Source organism: Mus musculus, chromosome 10 (assembly GCF_000001635.26).
Source record: "Mus musculus strain C57BL/6J chromosome 10, GRCm38.p6 C57BL/6J".
Lineage (NCBI taxonomy): Eukaryota > Metazoa > Chordata > Mammalia > Rodentia > Muridae > Mus > Mus musculus.
This window is the reverse complement of record NC_000076.6, coordinates 17,808,662-17,833,908: the sequence shown is the minus strand read 5'-3', so window position 1 is coordinate 17,833,908 and position 25,247 is coordinate 17,808,662. Positions and strand designations below refer to the sequence as shown.

At 40.9% G+C, this 25,247-nt stretch overlaps 1 protein-coding gene, 1 long non-coding RNA gene and 1 pseudogene across 9 annotated transcripts in view; 1 reads left to right on the top strand and 2 right to left on the bottom strand.

Moving 5' to 3' along the window:
- The window catches only part of Gm20655, a 52,323-nt gene that overhangs the window by 1,693 nt on the left and 25,383 nt on the right, over positions 1-25,247 (top strand). The window lies entirely within an intron of this gene.
- Positions 1-25,247, bottom strand: part of Txlnb (taxilin beta) — a 49,445-nt gene that overhangs the window by 11,755 nt on the left and 12,443 nt on the right. The window contains exons 4-7 of the mRNA NM_138628.3: positions 18,510-18,680; positions 5,923-6,117; positions 3,554-3,673; positions 557-631 (exon numbers count right to left, since the gene is read on the bottom strand). Coding sequence (NP_619534.2) covers positions 557-631; positions 3,554-3,673; positions 5,923-6,117; positions 18,510-18,680 — 561 coding nt within the window. The remainder of the gene's footprint in view (positions 1-556; positions 632-3,553; positions 3,674-5,922; positions 6,118-18,509; positions 18,681-25,247) is intronic.
- On the bottom strand, positions 15,594-16,530 carry Gm7584 (predicted gene 7584; annotated as a pseudogene).

Here is a 25,247-nt window from a genome sequence, read left to right as displayed (position 1 = left end):
AATGTGAACTCTAGTAGTCTGATAAAAACAAAGTCAGTGACACATGAAGCCAAATCAGAAGGACTCCTGACTTCCCCACCATTCCCAGCCGTTCATCATTGACTCTGTCAGTCTTGATCAATATCTGGGTCTCCATTTTTCTCATTTTCTTTAGATTATAGATAGTATCAAAATGTGAGGACTGTTTAGGATGGACAGTTATAAATGGTGCTTCTGAGCAATTTTACATTTCCTCTCGCCTTAGCTGGGCAGTGGACCAGGTGACAGAGAAGAAATAGGATAGAGAAGTGGGAAGCCGGAAATCGCGTGCTGTTCCCAACCACTTTAAAGACATTGGCTGTCTGTGGACCTCTTGGCTACGTCAGGCCGGTTCACATCATTTCTTTTGCATAGACACAATATTCTCTTAAATGTAATCAGTGTGAAGTTGTTTCCTTCTCAGACCCCATCCCTTGTCACCTGTGGTGAAGCTTTGTGCAGAGAATCTTGGGTCCCAGACCCTTGGTAACAGAAGGAGGCTACCCCAACCCTCTATGTTTTGGCCTCTTCACTTCACCTGAGCCTGCAGCACCGTCTCCTGCTCCTTCAGCACTTTGGCCTGAAGTTTCCACTCTGCCGCCTGGTTCAGCAACTGTGAGAAGACAGGATGCATAGGAAGAAAGTTTAGTTGTGTTTAAATTGCCCTTTGCTTACCATATACATATAAACCAACTTTCTTCTTATGCCCCTCTCCATTAAATTTTTTTTTTTGAGGGGAGGGACTTTTGCAAAATACAAGTTGACAAAGTTAAAGAAAACAATTAACATGTCTGATTCCCAAGGAAACTAGTGGCTTTAATAAAAAAAATTTAAGTATTCAAATCAAGTATGAATCACACAAAATCTAACCTCTTACCAGTCCCACTGGTTAGAAGTTTCCCAAACAATCCTCTTTACCAACAACCTCAGGCTAGACATCTCCAGACTTCCCCACCTGGGCATGGCTGCCTGCAACTGGTCCATTATATTAGCACGTAGTGATTCTCCATTACAGAGCACACGATGCCTTAAGAAATACACGTTCCTTCTTTTAATCCCTGGTTCCTGACACAGTACTTCAAACATGCGTTTGACTTTCCTCGGGGGATCACTAAAGGGAAGATCCCCTTTGGACAATATATCTAGGGTGTATAGAACATGAGTTGAAATCTATGCTTTTCTAATACTTGAGAGGGTTGCCTAATAGTGACCCATGCAGCACATTTGAGAAATGGAGAAATTTGATGAGTTGCTCTGAACTCTGCCCTCTGGTGCCAACAGACCTCATTCCCACTGCCACAAAGAATGTAACCACTGCAGTTAGACACAGCTGAGCTGGGAGCCAATGGTGAGCATGCTGTTTTAACTTAAGATGGATGAATGCCTGTTAATCAGTATTGATGCACAGCTATTGTCTTTGGTTTAGGTTTGCATCTTCTGGTCAGAGCTCAGAAGGTTGTTTTGTTCTGTTTTGTTTTTTAAGTAAAAACCATGCCTACAGTGTGCCAAGAGAAAGGGTTCCAGTTGTTGATTTCCAGATGATTATGCAGTAACCCAGAGACAGGAGTAACGTTTACACTATTGGTCCCAGGAGAGGCCCAGGCACTGCACTGTGGAGTACCAGACCTGTAGGCCCGATGGCCATTTGAAGGCGTGGTAGAGGGCTGCTGGTATCTGCTTTTGGAGCTGAGAGAGCTGGCCTGTTGGATGTCTTTGGTTATTCTGTTTGCATGGAGAAACCTCCAGTTTGGACTTGATATCTCATCCATACAGAAGTGACATGTCATTGCTGCAAGCTGGGAATGGGGTGCAGTGGGAGCAGAAGTCAGGGGAAATAGGTTTTAAGAACTAGCCATTAGGACTTGTTGACCAAATTCACTTCTTTTCTGTCTTAATTTGAAAAGTGGGGTTATTTTGCAGTTTTCTATGGTAACAAAGTAAGTGATTCTAGTCTAATTTCAGCCAAACAAAAAGCTTCTGGTCAAATGTCAATGTGACACTTGAGTGAATGGCATAACAGCTATCTGCCTTACAGATCTCTCAATCTTAATATATATGTATGCATGTATGGTATGTATGTATGTATGTATGTATGTATTCACACACACACACAGAAAACACCCCTCTCCTCTTCCTTTCTCCATCTCTCTCTCTCTCTCTCCCTTTTACAACCAGTACACACTTCACCCTGCTGACTCACACCTCTGAATTGATGCAGTGTCACAGAGAGCTTAGGCTTAGGGAAAGATGCATGCCATTCTCTTTGAACTGACACATGCCAGAATCTTGACGGAATGTTCCCCTGTTTCTGTCTCTTCTTCTTAGCTGTCATCTCCCTAACCCAAGTCATCAGCACATCTCCTGCGCGTTGTTCTGGGAACCCCCTGTCTTCTTTTTTTCTATTCCATTTCCCCATCCAGAGCCCACTAATCTTTCACATCTGGGAAGCCAATTGCATTATCTCCTCTTCTAAACGGCTTTATCCCATTATATTTGGAAAAAAAATTCAACTTTCTCTCCAAGTCCTACAGAGCTGCAGTTGGAGGCTGCTTACCCCCACATCTTGAGCATTTCTCCCCTTGCTTCGCCTGCTGAGGATTTGTCTGTTGGTGTGCATTGTGATGCTAAATACTGGCCCTGGTTGCCTTAGTGATGAGAATCCTCTCACACACCAAGTGATGCTGTGTGACCTTACCCATTAATTTAACTGTTGGTTGAATAAAGATGCCTACAGCCTAGAGCTGGGCAGAAGGGAGGTAGGGAGGTAGGTGGGATTTCGGTTTCCAGGTTTGGAGTCTGAGGAGGATAAGGAGGGGAGAAGAAGGTGGAAAGAGGAGAAGACACCATGGGTTAGGTGAATCAGGAAAATATGGCCATGAGGGCTGACCAATTGGAGTTAAGAGTGAACATGGCAAAACATGGCAAGTCATAACTCGGGGTTATTGACAGGGAAGTAGATGCTAGTAGCATAGAGGGCAGCTATCTGCCCAGCTCTAGTGCTTTAAAGGCTCGTCATAAACATCAAGGTCTTGAGTCTTTTATCTGGGAACTGAATGAGCTAAGGCAGGGTAGAAACCCCAGATTAAATATTTTCACATCTACCTGATCACTCAGTCTATGTAAGTCCCTCATCAAGTGTCATCTCAGGTCCTCCTTGTTTGCCTGATAACTTACTATTTTCTAAATAACCTTCCTGGTTTGCTCACTACTGAGCATCTCTTTCCACACAGTCTCTAATCTGCCTGGTAGGAGGTAGCTCTTCTCTGTCTCATTCACAGCTATAATCTAGCACCTAAAATGCTCTCAGCAGATAATAGGCACTTGAAAAACACTTGTTGAGTATGTTGAATGACTATTTTGTGTGAATAATGGTACAGACCCAGTATTTCCTACTGGGCTAACCCATTTACTTCTCCGTAGATGCGAGGGCTTTTAGATGAGTCAAGTGATCTTCTGCCACTGTCAGACAGCTTTCCTAGCGAGCCTCTGAGGAAGAGATACATTGCATATGCACACTGACTAAAAGGATAAATACATATTCCTTCTCCCGTCTGTGCCGCTCCTCTGCCTCCTGCATCAGTTCTTGAGCCTCTTCAAGTTTCGCATCCACCAGCTTCTGCTGCAGTTCTCGATGTTTGAATATTTTGTCCAGATGCTAAGGAAAAAGAGCACATAAGAGCCAGGTCTGTGATCAGTGCGTAGAAATGCAAAAATAGGAAACAATTCACATGAATACAAATTTCCTAGTTTTAAGTTTCTAAGGAATAGACACTCTGGCCTCACTGAAGGCCATAAATCGATGAGAGTCCCCAACTTTCCATTCTCCAGAGATAGCTTCAAATGGAGATGCCAGAGGTCAGCCGCATTAATGCCTAGAGGTTACAAACATGATTTTTCTCAATTTGGAAGCCAGTTAATATGATGCTATTCATTATGCTAAACCTCTCAGACAATGCCCCACCGTCCTCTGGCTTGGTATTATAGCCCTTTCCATAACTGTAGGACTACTGTTAACAATAAGACGACTATAATTTATCATAGTGAATTTTCATCAGAGCACCAGCACATGACCCCCAGATGTGTGCGGCTGAGGTTCAGACCCTGAATGCTCTGATGCTGCCCAAATGTTAAATACTTGGCATCCAGCTTGACACTATTGGGATGTGGTAGAAAGTTGAAGAGGTGGGGCTTGCTAAGAGACCTTCTGGTCTTTGGCAGTTAGTGCCCACCCCGACCCCCATTTCCAGTTCCCAGGAAGTGAGCATCTCAGCCCAGCCACACCTTTCTCACCCTGTTTATGTGCTGCTTTGACATAGGTTCCAAAATCATGGAGCCACTTGCTTATGGTCTGAGACCTTCAGATCTGTGAGCCAGGACTACCTTTTCTCTCAATAAGCTGAGTCTCTGTCAGCAGTTCTTACAGGAGAGGAAAAGCTGACCAACATGTAGAGGCGACATGGCCCGGCCTCTTCCATGAACTGGCAATCATTCATTGTCCTCACACCTTGACCTCTGGACTACCTCTGTTTGAAGGATGGCTGACCGGTTAAGAGGTCTCATCAGAAACGGGACACATGGAATGTTGTGTTGGGCTTTAAACAGAATCTGTGCTGGGAGTGTGAAACTAATATTCTAGGCCATTCTGATCTGAGCTTTTTTTCTGATCTCCATTTCTGAGGAGAGCAGATATTTTCCCATTGGCTTTTCCTTTCTTCTTCACTCTTACTTCTACCCTGGATGGATTCAAACCTTCTCACAAGAGAAGATGGTAGCTAGGTGGTATGGTTTGCTGTGAGGAGTTTCCCAATTTACCTAACTCCTATGACCATGTGCTGCAGACTCAAAGATTGTTTTCTTGATAAAATCATGGCATATTACCAACCCATCCACTTGTTATATCATTAATGTAAAATATTGAAAATGAAAATCTTTGTGACTGTAAGTGATGTCCTCTCTAGGCCACTGCTTTCTTACTTAAAACACAGCAAAGAGAGTGAGTGCTATGGCTGATGTTAATCATTTGGTGAGATCCAGAGCCACTGGGGAGAAACCTCGAGGCTTGCCTCTGAGGGACTGTCTGTCTGCATTAGGTTAGCTTCTGGGCTTGCCTGTGAGGGATCAGCTAGCTTGATCAGGTTAATTGAGGTGGGGAGGCCCACCTTAACTGTGAGTGATGCCACTTCATGGTCTGGGACTCTGGACTGAATAAAGATGAGAAAGTAGGCTGGGTATGAGAATCCTTTATTCTGTTTTCTGTCTGTGGACCAGTCTAACCAACTGTCTACCTGCACTTGTCCCTATTCCTTCCTCTCCTCTGGCCATACTTGCTGTGTCACGATGGAATAATTCCCCAAAACTATAAGCCAGAATCTACCTTTCCTCCATCAGGTTGCTTTTTAGTAGATACCTGGTCACAACGTGGCTTACATAGATAGTGTTCTCTGCTTCACAGTAAAGTTGAAACAAGTGACTTACTGTGTGCAAAGTAGACTACCTAATGCATTGCTTGACACAAGTTAGGCACTAGATAAATTATATTATAATTATTACATTACTAATGCTACTATCAGCTTGTTAGTTGAGATGACATGGAGAGCCTAATGAAGAGAGTGGAGTTCTCTCTTGTCTACATGGGAAGGATTTTTAAAGGACCCAAGGACTGTGCAGGATGACTGTGCCCACAGCCCAGCACTTTGTTTCCTGCATTTACTTCAGTGTGATGTGAGCTCAGCCAGGTGTTGTGTAGGACTGTCTATTTTTATTTTGGTTAGTAAAAGAAATCCAATATAACAATTAACGGTTGAGAGGGCTGACCATGAATTTCTTCTTAACCAAGCCCCTCACTTTCAGAAGGCAGCTGTGGGCCTGGGTAGAGTTCTGCGAGCTGTTTGATGTGGTTCTCACCTCCTCTCTGAGCTCGTACTGGTCAATGATGCTTTTCAGTTTTTCTGCAAGCTCTGTGTTCTCCTGGCAGAGCTTCATATTGCGCTCACTCTGTTGTTCGATCTGAGTCTGGATATCTGTCAGGGTAGTTTGAAAGTGACTTGTGATCTCTTTCCTCTTCTCTTCTTCCTCGCGCGCCCGTTGGAGGGTTTCTTCCTGTGGATAACAGCAAGACATTTTGTGCGGGTTTAGAGGTACCCATAGTTTAGAGAACCCAGGATTAGGTCACTGAAAGCAGCAATGTACAGAGTAAGCAGGGTGCTTCTTGTCGGTTCTCTACAGCTGAAGTTTAAAGGTCTGAGCAGGGATTCAGCGGTGAATGCAGTCTCTCCGGGCAGCTGCTGGGCTCGGGGATGAGCAGCCTTCCTTTCAAACCGAAGAGACTCCTGCTGAGTGAATGACCTGCAGTGACTTCTGGGAGTTACATAGTCACGTTGAGACTTTGATCTCTTAGTTGCGAGGGGGAAAAAAAAAGGCCACTGGGATTTACTGACAGATGGGAAGCGGATCGAGTTGTTTTTGTGTTTAGGGGCGCGGCAGGGGGTGGTAGTGGTATGCAGCAGAGACAAATAAATGTAATGTTATTCTATAAAACCATGGAATACTAACCACAGAGTTGTATCGCCCAGATTTTTATAACTGAGATCATAATATAAAGTCCTTTTTTCTTTTAGGTTTTATTTTTATTTATGTTTATGTCTCTGTGTGAATGAATATATGTCGAATTGTGTGGGTACCCAGAGAAGCCAGAAGAAAACATCAGATCCCTTGAAAAGGGACATATATTCAGGTGACTGTGAACTATTTCTCGCGGATGCTGGGAACTGAACTTGGACCCTCTGCAAGAGCAGCAAGTGGTTCTCGCTAAGAAAGATATATTATCAGGAAGCTATTCAAACATAGAAAAAGAAATCTTTCCAAATACACTGGATGTTTCATTCCTGGACAGAACAATCATTTTGTGTTATAAATAAAATATTTGCAATATAAATTTTGAATTAGAAGGTAGTAATGTTGAAATCTCCTTAAGTCTCAAAAGAAACAGGGAGACACTTACCAGCCTCTCCACCTCCACTACTGTTTCTTACCATCAAGGAACTGACAGTTTTATATTACTTCTGTTCTCCTTCTCTGACAACAAAACTCCACATCCATCACTAGCCACTAATACTGTGCCCACATCCCTCTATCTAAATCAGGAATTATCTGTGTTATAGCTGTTCTTTTTATTCTTTTAGAATAAAAGGTTTGCACTCCCTATGTTATCCCAAAGATAGACGCATTCACATGGTGACAGATGATACACACTTTCAGATTCCGTTCAGTCCTGGTTAGTTGTTAATGGGAACGTGCGTTTCATTATTGGCAAGTGAAATTACACCGCATTTAGTTGCATACCAACTTCAAATTATGGAACAGGACTTAAAAAGAGAGAATTATCTTAGCAGAACTAATTGTGCAAGTCTTTATTAGGATAGAATAATGTGACCAAAACAAGAACTGATCTGGAAAATATATGCTCTGAAAGTATTTTAATTTATCACTCATTTCTGTTTTCTTATATAATTTTAACACATTGCCTAACTTGTTGGCCATCAGAATAATATTTGCACCATATTGTAACTTCTTAGAGTCACACTGCTTTAATCTAAAGATTATTTCAGATAACATTTATCGTCATATACCAATACTTATTACATATATTACTAAAAATGATCACAAGTATTAGCTAAAGAGTAACCAGATATACCTGTGATAGTGATTGTCATCTCATTGCTCCTGGTATACTTAGAAGTCCCCAAATTATGAACCATATGACTATAGTCTATGATCTTAATTTAATTTTTATTTATAAAGATTCCATATCTGAATGAAAAGTTATACTATGCTTCTGAGAAAGTCTGATATTTTCCAGATCTGAGCATACGGTATTAAATATATGTCAAACCACTCAGTTCCGGCTTATTAAATGGCAGCTTGAGTTCTTTGTTATACTGTCCCCCTTTTGTAGAAGGAATACTACAAGGTCTTGTGAGGAAGCCCAAACTATCTTGAATTTGTGATCCTCCTGCCTCATCCTCCCAAATACCAATGTTCTATGTTGTTTTTTCAGCTAGACAAAAAGAAGTCTTGCAAAATGTTTTTTCAGTTGAGTTCATTGATAAAGAATGTGCCATCTCTTGGACAACGTCTGAGACAATTTTAAAAATTAATCAAGTGTATTGTGCAAAGTGAAAATTACTAATGCAAACAAGACTGAGAGGGCAAAGCTGAAAACAAGTTTGCAGGCATCATCTGCACGCCATGCCTGGTACAGAATCCATAGGTACTCGAAATGCTTATGTAATTATTAATGCATTATTAACTCGTGTACAGACACACGAGTAGCTTGGACTAGATGGTTTCTATAATTCTTTGCACTTTAAGTTTCTGTGACATTCTGATAACAAATCTACCTATTTCTTTATCAAAGTAATGTACCTTAAGCCACTGCCCACATTGTATTAGAAATTTCTTTTTCGATACGATTTCAGGCTCAAATTTATTCCTTCATGTATCTGTAGGAGGCCCTGAGACAAGTATATGCCTCAAACCTTCACTGGCCTTTATCTAAATTATTAAGGTTTGTATTTGTGTTTAACACACTAAAGAAAAAAATTATAAGGAATGAAATAGTTAAAATGTATGGTGGTGGAGGGACCTGATTATGCACTCTCTTTGTATGTTATGCTCAGGCTATGCCTACTAGCATAGACATAGGAGGTCATCGAGTGTTGTCTTCTACATGTAACATCCATAGACTCTGGGAGCCAATTGGCACTTGGTGTGATATAACATAAGTTTCTCACCTTTCCCCCTTTTAAATAGATCTCAGCGTGTAGGAAGACTTGTGAATAGCATGCAATGTCTTAAATTTCCCTAGAAAATCTTCTGACTTTCAGAGAAGAACAAGAGTGTGAAAATCTGGGAAACTGTATAACCACTGAAAGATGAGAGAGAGGTTTCAAGAGAAGTCAGACAGGGAGAAAATCCTTAACTGTGGGGAAACCGCTCCAATCTCTGTGTGACACTGATCTACTCTCGGAGTCCAGCTAAGGAGAAAGAAATTCAATGGACATTTAAATTTTTTTGAATTCAAAACAATATTTATAGTTTGAAGCTAAGCATATGAGTTGAATTTTAAAACCAGTCAGTATTTTTAGAAGGGTAGAGCTATGGTTTAGATGTGTAGTGTAGACTCCAAAGCTTGTGTGCTGAAGGTTAGATCCCTTAGATGATTGGTTTTTTGAGAGATGATTCTACCATGATGGTGCTAATTTCATCAATGGATTAATCCACTGATGGCTTCATATCGGAACCCCTTGCTCAGAAGTGGAGTTTGTTTGGAGGAAGACAGCTCCTAGTGTATGCTTTTGAAGTCTCTTTCTTGTCTCCGGAGCCTCTTTCTGGGCCTTTCTGCTTCCGTGACACCTTAAGGTGAACAACTTTCTCTACTGTGTGCTCCCACCAACTCTGTTCTTCTTCACCATGGCTGAGAAATAAGAATCAAGTAACCATGGATTGGAGTCCCCAGAGATGAGAGCCAAATTAATCTCTTTTGTCCTTTAAGTTGCTTTCTGTAAGATATTTTATTACAGCATGGGAAGAGCAATTAACATAATAATAGGATCCAGAGCCTCTACACTGTCACAACATCCAGGATATAATTGTCAATGGAAACCCAACAGAAATGTCACATCATTAAAAGAAAATCAGTAAATAAATAATTTGTTCTACAAGGGCCCAAATGCAAAACCAGCAGGGACGAGTCATAAAAGAAGCATTATAATTCTGCTCAGTGATGTGAAGGAAGATGATGTCCCAACAAACTAAAACCAGGATGTCTTAGGGAAGAGAAACAATTCATTAAATAAGTGGGAATCCTGGAATTTAAAACCGTGTAAATAGAAATTTAAAAAAATCACTCGGATTTTTAAAAAGCATGAACAGGCTACAAAATTGCCTGGTCAGAAGACTGAGGAAAAGCATGAGGAGAGCGATGTGACAGTGTCACAAGGCCAATACACATACAGCTAGAATCTGAGGAGAGACGGAGGAGAGCATGAATTAGTGAATATATTTGAAAAAAATAACTCTTGAAAAAATTCCAAGTTTGCTGAAAAACATACAAATATAGAAAGCTCAGCAAATACCAACTAGGATAAATGTTAAACAAACAAATCTTGAGGGACTGGAAAGAAGGCTCAGTGGTTGAGAGGACTGGTGCTCTTGCAGAGGTCCTCGGTTTGCTTCCCAGCACCCATAGGGCAGTCCACAACTATCTGGAATTCCAGCTTCAGGCATCCATCACCCTTTTCTAACCTTCATGGCTACCACACACATGTGGCATGCTTAAATGTGTGCAGGCAAAACACTTATACACATGTCTTAAAAATTAAAAATAAAGAAGACTGTAATTAGATACAAAGGTTTGAAAAATAAGAAATCACTAGAAATAGCTTGGAAATAGTTATAGAAAAATGACATGACATGTGAGGGGGAGTGACAGCTCAAGTTATGGCTGCTCTCACCATAATGGAGGCCAGAATAAAATGGAAGAAGATCCTATCAGTGGACAACTTGGACAACCAATAATTACAGTTCTTAATAGGAACTGCAAATGAATAAATAAGCAAGAGACATCTTAAAGGTAAAGGACAACTAGAGAACTGACTGGCAGCAAAACGGGAGCCCAACAGACCTTAACGGGGAGATCTTTAGGTTGAGAGGAAATCATGTCAGACAGGACACTGAAGCTTTAGACCAGGTAAGAAAAGCACCAGGAGTTTCTAGAATCTGAGCAGAGAGAAAACCAGAATTTTTCTTTTCATTTTTTTCAAGGACTACAGGTGACAGTAAAGACAAAAAAGCAATCTTGTCATCTAATGGGTATCACAAATGCATAGGATTGTATACATAGAAAATTCTAACTTAAGGACAGGAGAAATAAAGGAGCTTATTTAGCTAAAGTGTTTCCACAATGTGATGTGCTATAGTGTTACCTCTAATAGACTAAGAACAGTTAGGAATGTTGATTGCAACCAAAGATTAACCACTGTAAATAATGCAGTGAGATATAATTTGAAAATCCAAGAGAGAAGTTAAAAATATAACTTAAAGAATCTTTGAGTTGGGAGTCAGGAAAATAATAAAAGGGAGAGAGAGAGAGAGAGAGAGAGAGAGAGAGAGAGAGAGAGAGAGAGAGAGAGCAGTGGAAAGTGTGCTGTAAACAAGTAAACATTGTGTCTAGTATTTAATGTAGTCATATCAATCATTGCCTTATGTGTTAATGCATTGGCAATCCAGTTAAAGGCAGATACTCTACATATGAAAGGAACCAATCTGCAGTTTTATCCTGTCTTGGTGACTTATATTTTGTAGACTCAGGTAGAAAATGAGCAGATGAAAAGAGACAGACTGTACAGACAAACAAAGAAAGTAAAAAACAAAACAAAACAAAACAAAAAACCAACAAAAAAAAACTTAAGAGGCTGTGTTGATGTCATATAATATAAATTTCAAGATAAATATTATGAGATGTTCATAATGATAAAATCATCAGCTTTTTAAAAAGACAGAAGGTGAATCTGAATAAATCCGACATCAGTGCTTCAAGAAGCAAAGCTTGATATATTTGAAAGAAGTAGTCTGTTCTACAGCTAATACTGGGCTTGTACTGGTGGCTCCAAAGCTAATCGTTGCCTATGGAATACTGCATGAACAACTCCTGAACAGCATTTGTTCCAAACACACACTGGTTCTTCATCAAGAGCTTATATCTATGGTTAGCTAGACAAATTGAACATGCCCCAGCTGTCTTAGTCAGGGTTTCTATTCCTGCCCAAACATCATGACCAAGAAGCAAGTTGGGGAGGAAAGGGTTTATTTGGCTTACACTTCCATACTGCTGGTCATCACCAAGGAAGTCAGGACTGGAACTCAAGCAAGTCAGGAAGCAGGAGCTGATGCAGAGGCCATGGAGGGATGTTCTTTACTGGCTTGCTTCCCCTGGCTTGCTCAGCCTGCTCTCTTAAAGAACCCAAGACTACCAGCCCAGAGATGGTCCCACCCACAAGGGGCCTTTCCCCCTTGATCACTAATTGAGAAAATGCCTTATAGTTGTATCTCATGGAGGCATTTCCTCAACTGAAGCTCCTTTCTCTGTGATAACTCCAGCTGTGTCACGTTGACACAAAACTAGCCAGTACACCCAGCCCATGGGCAAATAGTCAAAGATAAGTTAGCATTTTGGGTTTGAATTATTTTGACATGTCAAATGTTCATGGCTATAAAGTGACTGAGTAGAATCCCCGAGTTTCCTCGTCTGTAAGGATAGGAACTCTTATGAGGTCATTTGTCAGCACAAATGACATAGTGTGCTCAGTCCTAAGGAGTCAAAGCCACACTCCTCTCCCTTTGAGTCTTTCCAGTGACACATTCCCACCCATTACTTCTTCACTGTAGGACACTGTAGAAAGACAGGAGTCCTTTGTAAACTCAGAACACTAACTCTTGAGTTAAAAATGGAGCACCTGTCTCCAGGTCTTCATCTAACCAGGATTTCTGGTGGTTCTAGTACACTCAATGCAAAAATCCCAGATTCCCTTCCTCTTCAGCTTGCAATGTGAGAGTCATAGTTCAGCACACTGGCTTCCTATTTCCTAAACATCCTTGTAGGAATACTGTCTGATTCCTTTTTGTATTTCTGAAGCTTTGGGGTCTACCACTGGAAAGAAGACTGGGTGCTACGCACACTCCAGTGATGTTTGCTTGATAGGCCGAAATAGAAACTCACCTCCTGGAACCTTGGCGTTCTCATAACCCATATACTCATACCCTATCCCCGAGTTAGTCTGGTGTATGGATCCACGTGCTCTCTTTTAGTATTATTTTATTGTAAGTGCCTTTAAAGATTGAATTCTGACATAGCTAAGACTTTGCCAGTGTTCCAATACCCCAGAAAATCCTTGAAGCCGACAAACTTGGAATTCAGTAAGAATGTTATCTATTCAGTAACATTCAAATTTACTTCTAGTAGAGAGGGTGAAACTAATTAGGCATTACAAAGAATGGAGCTGGAATAGCTCTGGGCTGGTCAGCAGAGTGTTTACTTGAGACAATAGCCAGTCTTACCCAGACAAGGGAATTCACAATGGCCTAGCGAATAGGTGGGTTTACCATGAAAGAGTTAGGGAATCCCCCAAGACAGGTTTCTTCACTAGGCCCAAAGAAACAGCATAATCAGGCATTTACTAAGAACCCCTGGTGGTGGGCTTAACAATAGACTAGCATTATACCTGGCTCCCTTCTTAGTGGCAGCGGCTTGGTCCCTGCCTACTTTTGATGTATACATTCCGTATGTTTTGTGTCACTGTAACTCGGCGGATGTATCTTGCCTGGTTTCTTGTTATTCTTCTGTATAAAAAGTTTGATGCTCGACTTGACAAATTACATTCAGATTCTACACAATCTCCTGTGTTGCGTCTGTCTGTCATTCATTTGCTGACTCCTTGTCCACCTGTAACCAGAAACCCGTTCTACGCAGACAAGGGACCAAAAAGGGTCTGCGGCAACTGGGGATGCAAATAACAGACTTATTCAATGAGCCCTGCATCTTACTTTTGAATGGAGCTGGTAATAAGATTAAATAAATTGCTGAGGACCTATGCTGCAATTAATGAAATCCATGTAGACATAAAGAAGTGATCAGTTGCCTTCCAGTTTCCATCTGCACCCCAGAGCTGACTATGTGCCACAGCTCTCCATGCCCAAATCCCACAGAGAGGGTCTGGTCTCCAGTGCTGACACACCTGAGAGCACAGGTGAGATCACCACTTCTGCTAAAATACCTGACCCAAGAGGGACCCACTCAGAGCCATAAGGACACAGGAACCAAGAACACCAGGGACAGGCTTCTTCTGGTTTCCCTCTGTGCCCATTGGTGACCCTGTGCCACAGCTCTCCATACCCAAACTCCTCCCAGAGAGAACTGGTCTCCCAGGAGTACTGACACACAGGCTTGCAGGAGGGACAAGCCACAGTCAGGGACAGCAAGACCAGCTAACACTACAGATAACCAGATGTCGAGAGGCAAGGGCAAGAACATAAGCAACAGAAACCAAGGCTACTTGGCATCACCAGTACCCAGTTCTCCCACCACAGCAAGCCCTGGATACTCCAACACACTGGAAAAGCAAGACTCTGATTTAAAATCACATCTCATTATGATGATAGAGGACTTTAAGAAGGACTTAAATAACTCCCTTAAAGAAATACAGGAGAACATAGGTAAACAGCTAGAAGCCCTTAAAGAGAAAACACAAAAATCCCTTAAAGAATTACAGGAAAATGCAAGCAAACAGGTGAAGGAATTGAACAAAACCATCCAGGATCTAAAAATGCAAATAGAAACAATAAAGAAATCACAAAGGGAGACAACCCTGGAGTTAAAAAAAATCTAGAAAAGAGATCAGGAGTCATAGATGCAAGCATCACCAACAGAATGCAAGAGATAGAAGAGAGAATCTCAGGCACAGAAGATAATATAGAAAACATTGACACAAAAGTCAAAGAAAATGCAAAAGGCAAAAAGCTGCCAATCCAAAACATCCAGGAAATCCAGGACACAATGAGAAGACCAAACCTAAAGAAAATATGTATAGAAGAAAGAGAAGATTCCCAACTTAGAGAGCCAGTAAATATCTTCAACAAAATTATAGAAGTAAACTTCCCTAACCTAAAGAAAGAAATGCCCATGAACATACAAGATGCCTACAGAACTCCAAATAGATTGGACCAGAAAAGAAATTCCTACTGTCACATAATAATCAAGACATCAAATGCACAAAACAAAGAAAGAATATTAAAAGCAGTAGGGAAAATGGTTAAGTAACATATAAAAGCAGACCTTTCAGAATTACACCAGACTTTTCACTAGAGACTGTGAAAGCTAGAAGATCCTGGGCAGATGTTATACAGACCCTAGGAGAACACAAATGCAGCCCAGGTTTCTATACCCAGCAAAACTCTCAATTACCATAGACAGAGAAAACAAGATATTCCATAAAAAAACCAAATTTACACAATATCTTTCCACAATATCCAGCCCTACAAAAGATAATAGATGGAAAACTCCAATACAAGGAGGGAAACTACACCCTAGAAAAGGCAAGAAAGTGATCTTCTTTCAACAAACTCAAAAGAAGATAGCCACGTAAACATAAAAATAACACCACTAGGAAGCAACAATCACTATTCCTTAATATCTCTAAATATCAGTAGACTCAATTCCCCAATAAAAAGACATAAATTAACAGAATGGATACATAAACGAGACTCAGCATTTTGTTGCATACAGGAAATGCACCTCAGTGTCAAAGACAGACACTACCTCAGAGTAAAGGGCTGGAAAACAAGTTTCTTTTCTTTTCTTTTTTCTTTTTTTCCCTTTGTAGTTATTTTAAAGTTACAGTACTTAAAAACTCTGCAGCAATAAATAGCTCGGGTGTTTCCAGTTCTGTCTTCAAGCACAAGCCACTGTAGCACGAAGTAGCAAGTGGGAGCCACCGATGTCCCGCTCAGCCTGCCCACTAGAACTCATCAATTTTCCTCTGTAAGTACTTTAACATGGAGTCCATGCCCTGGGTGGAGCCCCAGATCTTCTTCAGCACTTCACATTCTCTCTCATTGGCCTGCTCTAGCTCCATCTTCATATTGCAGCACACCAGGGCTTTGGATTCCTCCAGGACAACTGGGTTACATGAAGCCAGCTCCTTGATTCGAACCATGACTTCCTGTGTGAAGGTTCCTGACCAAAACACCTGGGATACCAGACCCTCCCGTGCCGTCAACTTCCGCCCACTGAACAGCATTTCATTAGCAGAAGCTCCTCCCATAACCTTGGGAAACATAATGGTAGAGCAGCCATCTGGACTCTGTCCGAAGGTGGTATAGGGTGTTTGAAACCAAGCCTTTTCGTTAGCCCAAACCACATTACAAAGAGGCAACATGGATGCTCCTAGTCCAATGGCTGGGCCATTAACAGCTACAATAATAGGCTTCTTAAACTGAATGAGAGTATTCACGAAGTTTCTGATAGCATCTTCCATTTTAGTGCTTTCTCTCTTTCGGTCATCTGTGAGGCGCCGAATAAAATAAAGTCCAGACCACAGCAGAAGATGCTGCCCACAGCGCTGAGCAGAACCAGCTTGCTGCCTTCGGCTGCAGCTGTGCTCAGGGCGCTCTACACTTCTTTCATCACCTCTGGGTTTAGTGAGTTATTCTCTGATGATTTTGTGGATAGCAAGATGTGGGTGAAGCCATCTTGCTTCCTGACGACAATATCTCTGTAACTATAGGCACTCTCTGTCTGCCTCACACTGAAACGCAACCGCTTCGCAACCGCTTGTCAAAAGGTTGGTCTCTTCTATCGTCAATAAATTTCCTTTTCCCGGCTGTCACTCCTGTTACGGATGTCTGTATGGTGACTGTTCCGTTGGCTGCTAGCACATCCATGAATGGAGATGTACCTGCAGTTTGAGTCTTGCCCTGGCCTGCTCTATTCCAGGTGTGTCCTCCTGGCAAATCCCGTGGCAAACAATCTGAAAACAATTTTCCAAGCAAATGGTCCCAAGAAACAAGCTGGAGTATCCATTCTAATACTGGATAAAACCAACTTTCAACCAAAAGTTATCAAAAAGGATAAGGAAGGACACTTCATACACATCAAAGGAAAAATCTTCCAAGAAGTACTCTCAATTCTGAATATCTATGCTCCAAATGCAAAGGTACCCACATTCATAAAAGAAACTTTACTAAAACTCAAAGCACACATTGCACCTCACACAATAATAGTGGGAGACTTCAACACCCCACTCTCAGCAATGGATCATGGAAACAGAAACTAAACCGAGACAGTGAAACTAACAGAAGTTATGAACCAAATGGATCAGACAGATATTTATAGAACATGTCTTCCTAAAGCAAAAGAATACACCTTCTTCTCAGCACTTCTTGGTACCCTCTCCAAAATTGACCAAAACAGGCCTCAACAGATACAAGAAGACTGATATACTCCCATGCATCCTATCAGGTCACCAAGGGCTAAGGCTGGTCTTCAATAACAACAAAAACAGCAGAAAATCCACATACACATGGAAGCTGAGCAACACTCTACGCAATGATAACTTGGTCAAGGAAGAAATAAAGAAATAAATTAGAGACTTTTTCGAAGTCAATGAAAATGAAGGCACATCATTCCCAAACATATGGGACACGAAGAAAGCAGTGTTAAGAGGACAACTCATAGCTCTGAGTGCCTCCAAAAAGAAACTGGAGAGAGCATACACTAGCAGCTTGACAGCACACCTGAGAGGGGGAAGAGGACCTGGATAGACGTGGGGGAGGGAATGGACATGATCAAAGTATATGCAAACTTTAAAATTGTGTTAGATGTAATGAAATATATATATATATATGTATGTATTTATATATGAAGAGATCAAGCCGGGCAGTGGTGGTATATACCTTTAATCCCAGCACTCGGGAGGCAGAGGCAGGCAGATTTCTGAGTTTGAGGCCACCTGGTCTACAAGGTGAGTTCCAGGACAGCCAGAGCTATACAGAGAAACCCTGTCTCGAAAAATCAAAAATAAATGAATACATACATACATACATACATACATACATACATACATACATACATAGAAAAGAGAACAGATCAGTCTATTATTTTTAGGTTGAATAATTAAGTCTTGAAGTGATCTTTGCGGTTTTTATTTAATTAACTTCTTTTCTCAGACAACTATTGGTACTTTGATTCTCTACCTCCCTTTATCATGTCAATTATCTAATTGTAGAATTATCTTGTAGCTACATGTGTGTCATGTAGACTTCATTATAAATATAAAATGTTGAATTTTTACAAAAAACATTAAGAGAAAACTAAGGTATAGGGGGACGGTCCAGAGGCTAAGACAATTGGCTGCTCTTCTAGAGGATCTGGGTTCAATTCCCAGCACCCACATGGCAGAGCATAACCATCTGTAAAGCTAGTTCCTATGACTTCTTCTGGCTTCCTTGGGCACGAAGCACACATGAAATGCACAGACTTTCATGCTGGCCATACACTCAAACACATAAAGTAAAAAATAAAAATAATTAGATACTTAACTTAGGGATATCGAAAACAATCAATTCATCAAAACCAAAACAAACAACTCAACCTAGCTAGAGTGACAGCTCACTCTGGGTCTGAACTGTTGTCACTATATGTCACTCATGCTCCTTGCATGCGACGGCTCACTTAGCTTTCCCCTTCCGAGCATAGTCAGAAGATGGGCAACCATTCATGGAGGTAAAATAATTTGATCACAAGTGAGGGTGTGGCAGAATTAGTATTTGACTTCGCTGCTCTCTGGTTGTAAGCTGTAAGACTGTGTCAGATAGCAGAGATTGTGTCTATGTAGCTCGCTAGGAAACGTGTGTTTCCAAGCCGGGCTGCCACATACCTTCAGCGTCTTGTTGTGCCTCTGTAGCTCCCGACACAGACTCTCGAGTTTGCTTCGAGCAAGGACGGCTCTGTTGTGCTCACTCTGCAACTGGTCCTTCTCTCTCTGGGTCTGCGCCTGCTGTTTCAGTAGGAGCTTCAGTTTCTTTTGCTCGGTGCGATGTTCATCCAGCTAGATGTGGGGGTACAAGCAGCAGGGAATTTGGCAGGGATATCTTTGCAACTTACAGAAAAGAAGCAATGCCTAAGGGCTTTCTGTGTGGTTGTTTGGAGCTATTTTAGATCATTATCTGCCTCTCTGGCAGCTCAGGAACTTCATACATACCACTGCTGTATAGTGTAGGTATAGCTTGTAGAGCATAATATGTACTATTGCTTCTATTAGCATTCTCTTTCTTGGGTTTTTTTTTTTTTTTTTTGGTTGTCTAGAAATGTTTTCTTTTTTCTTTTTTCTTTTCTTTTTCTTTTTTGTCTAATGATAATCATCTAGTGTTATCAAAAAAAAAGATAAACACACCTGAGAATCTGGAAATTGCTGGAATTTATAGCAGTATCTTATATTCAAACCATGGCCAACAATTTGTTTGCTTGGCATACATTTTGCTCTCATAATTCTTTCTGAAAATAAGCTAACAGTGACATTTTTTTAAAAAAAATAGGCAGGAGAAAAACAGCTTCCTGGTAAATATAAAATGAAGTCCTTTTTTTTTTTTTTATAATTTGGGGGGTTTCGATGTGGATTTTTTGGGTATGGAAAAGTATGAGAAAGCATACCTCCAAACACTGAAGCCTTGATGGTTTGTTTGTTTGTATTTACTAAAGCATTAGAATCAGCCTCAGCACAACACACTGGCATGAAAGATGACTATTTTAAACATTTCTTGCTGCCCATAAACTCTGTCCCCAACCTCTCTGTGCCTACAGCAAAGACATTATGACCTTTGTTACTGGTAATCCGAATGCATGAAACCACGTGACTGTCCATGTTGGGATGCTAAAATGTGTGAGTAGGGCTGCCAGATATGATATAGGATACCTAAATAAACAGAAATTTCAGACTTTATGGAATAATTTTACTACAAATATATTAAATATTGGATGGACCATGTTTTTATTAAAAATTGTTCATTGTCTAAAATGTAAAATTAATTGGAGTTAATGTATTTTTATTTGCTAGACCTGGAAGATTATTGTGGAATCTTAGTTCTAATGGAGAGAGCATGGGAACAACCTCCAGAAGCTTCCAGAGAGAGACCAGTCGATTCTAGGGCTGCTAATGTCCATCTGAGCACGAGTGTGGCCACCTGCAAGCCGCAGACCTTGGTCTGAAACTGTTCACTCCATTGGACTTGGTTTCTTTAGTGCCTGGGTATTGTTTAAGCCAGAAGGAGACTTTTCTATTAATCGCCATGTTGGCTAAGAGCAAGGAAAATCCCTGGGGAGTTACTGGGTCTCTGGATGCTAGGGGTTCTTGGTACCTCCCGGAGCCTGACGGAAATGGATATACAGTCCACGTGAATCGTGACCACATCTTAGCTTTTCCGTTTTTAAAGTCTGTTGGGTTTTTTTCTGAACTATTTGAAGATTGTCATAGTTCTTCAATTCATATCTTGTTTAATTCTTTCTCCTACAATGTTGAATAACTATCATAAGCCACCTTCAGATTAAGTCAAGAATATACGTATTTGATATACTAAGTTTATACCTATGTGCAGTTTCTACTTTTTGGGAATTAATATTTGAAAAAAGAGAACCATGTTCCTGGAAATTTGGACTGGCATTAGCGTCCTTCTTGAAAATCTCATTGATTAACGTATTTCTCATGCTAAACTCTTGTTCATGAGATAGATGTGGTCTTTTCATTTTGTACGATAATGATTAGACAAGGCAAAACTTCCCATGAGTATATCAGGACTTTTCTTCTCTTAAATTGTATTGTTTTTTTTTTTCTCTTTTTTTTTAATTAGGTATTTTCCTCGTTTACATTTTCAATGCTATCCCAAAGGTCCCCCATACCCACCCCCCTAATCCCCTACCCACCCACTCCCCCTTTTTGGCCCTGGCGTTCCCCTGTACTGGGGCATATAAAGTTTGCAAGTCCAATGGGCCTCTATTTGCAGTGATGGCCGACTAGGCCATCTTTTGATACATATGCAGCTAAAGACAAGAGCTCCCGGGTACTGGTTAGTTCATATTGTTGTTCCACCTATAGGGTTGCAGTTCCCTTTAGCTCCTTGGGTAATTTCTCTAGCTCCTCCATTAGGGGCCATGTGACCCATCCAATAGCTGACTGTGATCATCCACTTCTGTGTTTGCTAGGCCCCGGCATAGTCTCACAAGAGAGAGCTATATCTGGGTCCTTTCAGCGAAATCTTGCTAGTGTATGCAATGGTGTCAGCTTTTGGGAGCTGATTATGGGATGGATCCCTGCATATGGCAATCACTAGATGGTCCATCCTTTCGTCACAACTCCAAATTTTGTCTCTGTAACTCCTTCTATGGGTGTTTTGTTCCCATTTCTAAGAAAGGGTAAAGTGTCCACACTTTGGTCTTCGTTCTTCTTGAATTTCATGCGTTTGGCAAGTTGTATCTTATATCTTGGGTATCCTAAGTTTCTGGGTTATTATCCACTTATCAGTGAGTACATATTGTGCGAGTTCCTTTGTGATTGGGTTACTTCACTCAGGATGATACCCTCCAGGTCCATCCATTTGCCTAGGAATTTCATAAATTCATTTTTTTAATAGCTGAGTAGTATTCCATTGTGTAAATGTACCACATTTTCTGTATCCATTCCTCTGTTGAGGGGCATCTGGGTTCTTTCCAGCTTCTGGCTATTATAAACAAGGCTGCTATGAACATAGTGGAGCATGTGTTCTTCTTACCGGTTGGGACATCTTCTGGATATATGCCCAGGAGAGGTATTGCAGGATCCTCCGGTAGTACTATGTCCAATTTTCTGAGGAACCACCAGACTGATTTCCAGAGTGGTTGTACAAGCTTGCAATCCCACCAACAATGGAGGAGTGTTCCCCTTTCTCCACATCCTCGCCAGCATCTGCTGTCACCTGAGTTTTTGATCTTTGCCATTCTGACTGGAGTGAAGTGGAATCTCAGTGATCCCTGATGATTAGGATGTTGAACATTTTTTCAGGTGCTTCTCTGCCATTCGGTATTCCTCAGGTGAGAATTCTTTGTTCAGCTCTGAGCCCCATTTTTAATGGGGTTATTTGATTTTCTGAAGTCCACCTTCTTGAGTTCTTTATATATATTGGATATTAGTCCCCTATCCGATTTGGGATCGGTAAAGATCCTTTCCCAATCTGTTGGTGGCCTTTTTGTCTTATTGACGGTGTCTTTTGCTTTGCAGAAGCTTTGCAATTTTATGAGGTCCCATTTATCGATTCTTGATCTTACAGCACAAGCCATTGCTGTTCTATTCAGGAATTTTTCCCCTGTACCCATATCTTCCAGGCTTTTCCCTACTTTCTCCTCTATAAGTTTCAGTGTCTCTGGTTTTATGTGGAGTTCCTTAATCCACTTAGATTTGACCTTAGTACAAGGATATAGAAATGGATCAATTCACATTCTTCTACATGATAACCGCCAGTTGTGCCAGCACCATTTGTTGAAAATGCTGTCTTTCTTCCACTGGATGGTTTTAGCTCCCTTGTCAAAGATCAAGTGACCATAGGTGTGTGGGTTCATCTCTGGGTCTTCAATTCTGTTCCATTGGTCTACTTGTCTGTCACTATACCAGTACCATGCAGTTTTGATCACAATTGCTCTGTAGTACAGTTTTAGATCCGGCACGGTGATTCTACCAGAGGTTCTTTTATCCTTGAGAAGAGTTTTTGCTATCCTCGGTTTTTTGTTATTCCAGATGAATCTGCCGATTGCCCTTTCTAATTCGTTGAAGAATTGAGTTGGAATTTTGATGGGGATTGCATTGAATCTGTAGATTGCTTTTGGCAAGATAGCCATTTTTACAATGTTGATCCTGCCAATCCATGAGCATGGGAGATCTTTCCATTCTTCTGAGATCTTCTTTAATTTCTTTCTTTAGAGACTTGAAGTTCTTATCATACAGATCTTTCACTTCCTTAGTTAGAGTCACGCCAAGGTATTTTATATTATTTGTGACTATTGAGAAGGGTGTTGTTTCCCTAATTTCTTTCTCAGCCTGTTTGTCCTTTGTGTAGAGAAAGGCCATTGACTTGTTTGAGTTAATTTTATATCCAGCTACTTCATTGAAGCTGTTTATCAGGCTTAGGAGTTCCCTGGTGGAATTTTTAGGGTCACTTATATATATTATCATATCATCTGCAAAAAGTGATATTTTGACTTCTTCCTTTCCAATTTGTATCCCCTTGATCTCCGTTTGTTGTCTAATTGCTCTGGCTAGGACTTCAAATACAATGTTGAATAGGTAGGTTAAATTGTATTGTTGTTGCCATTGTAGATTAGGTTCTACTTTTAAGGACTAAGCTGTATGTCAAACTTTTCAAGTTCATTGCTGTTGACATAATGGGATACGTTTAACACCGATCTGAGCCCCTCTACCTACTGTATGGCAGTGACATCGTCTGATTGTGAGATGCAGAAATACCTCTAGGCAGAGACCCCCATTGCTCCTCGGTGTACAAGACTGCCTCTGTCTAGGAAATACTTAGCGGCATTCTTTGCGTGTCAGGAAACAAGTATACTTTCTGTGTTTTGTAAGTGGGAAGATAGATGATTTATGCTTTGCCATATTTAATCTTTGGCTGTCTTATAAGATTATGCACATTTAAATTTTAGCCAGATCTATTTTCCTTAGCTTTAAAAATAAAGATTCTCAACTTTTGAATTTTTTAGTAGCTGGATTTTTTTTTCTAATAGCTTAGACTTCTGTGCTTGTGTTTGGGTGCAGGGGTTTTGTGTTTCAGTTACATTCAGATATCCAGGGCTTACTGTAGTAGGATAGCTGTGCTCTGGTGATGTTATATTGCCCAGGCTGTTTGTGTCCTTTCAAGAGCCGTTAGCCCTGTAGATGGCTTTAGTGCCCTGATGTTTCTGTTGTAGTTGGTACTGGGAGGGGGACTAACCCCGATGATCCTGGTATGGTATGATCTCTGGTGGATATACTTGGGCTGCAAGGTTCTGGATCTGATGACAATGGTGGAGAGGGGGTAGGAGAATGGGGGTCAGGCGGGGATGGATAGCAACCTGCTCAGGGGAGCTGGGTGTGTCTCAGAGGAGTCAGCGCGCAAGGAAGATGGGCGCAGGAAGAGAATCTAGCCTGCCTGGTTCCTGGTCAGCAGGTCTGATGAAGGTGGGCACAGAGGTGGTGGGAGAATGGTGGTCTGGGCAGGGTTTGTTTTTTTAATGAATAAAAATGTATATATTACAACTAAGTCAACCTCAGCCCCGGGCTGGCTGTGCGGTTTAAGATTCACATAGCCACAGGTCTGGAAATGTGTAATAGGCATAAAGGATTTTATCTGAAATTTCTTTCTTTTTCTTCTTCATTAAATTAAAAAAAATAAAAGCACAATTAATGTCAATGGCTACATTATAACTGTATTTGTGATTCCTTTTAAGTATATAGAAGTTGTGGAAAATATTTTTCTAAGGCCATTTCTGAATGTAGTCAGGAAGTATCCTTACTTATTAATGAACATATCCTTATTTATTGATGAACACAATGCCAGATAATACTACAGGCTTCAGGCTTCATAAGCGTGAGTGAACTCAAGTGGTAGGTAGATTTATAGTATTGGAGTTGACAGTTCATTCCATATTTCAGACACTTTCTGTGTTAATATCCTAATCGATGAGCAAGGAACTAGACTTTTATGTCCAAGTAACTAATTAAATTTTTTCATGAATTTTCTTCCCTGAAATGGAAATGTAATTGGTCTTTGGGTCGGTTTCTGAGGTCTTAGTTTGTCATAGGGGATAAGACAAATGCCAACTGTAATAAGACTTGTATTGTCTTGACTGTTTGTCTAGCACGGTAAGTAGGCACAGGGAATTTCCTGGGACCAGGGGAAGTAGCCCTGGCTCTTGGAGTAATCTCCCTCAGACTGGAGAGGCAATTCTTCGCCAGGCAATGTAGCAGTGTAGATGGCACCAGGCGGCAGTCAAGAATACTTCCTCCTTCCTGCCAAGCACAGCGAATGGTGCAAGAAAATGATCAGTAATGGCCTTGGTGTGTAGTAGTTCAGTTGAAGGGATGCCGGACAGAAAGTACAGAAAACATTGAAAGATTATTGTACACAGATGTACAAATCAGAGTGATGTGACTTGCACATGAAAATGTGGTTCAGATTTGGGGAAAAATATCCCTGAGCTCCAACTTACGTTATGCTAGTTTATATTGCTAATAGACAATGTTAAACTGCTTTGTAATTTTCTACTCTTACTTTAGCAAGCCACATGACCCATAAAACTGGAAAACAAACATTTATCCTGCTTGATCTAGTAATCCTATTTCTAGAACTTTTTTCTTAAAAATCATAAAGAAGAAGGGGCAAATCTAACAAATGATGGCATTCACAACAGCCTTAGCTTCTGAAGCAGGAGGATAGCTGTCTCTTGAATCAGCACAATGCTGGGGCTGTATTCAAATGCTAAGTTCTGTACTCCTAGATCTGCTTGCTCTAAGACAATGGAATTCTGTATACCAGCTTTTGTTGCGCAGACCTTGCTCCCCAAGTTAATTAGTCAAAAAAGTCCAAAGCCTGTGGTTGGGCAG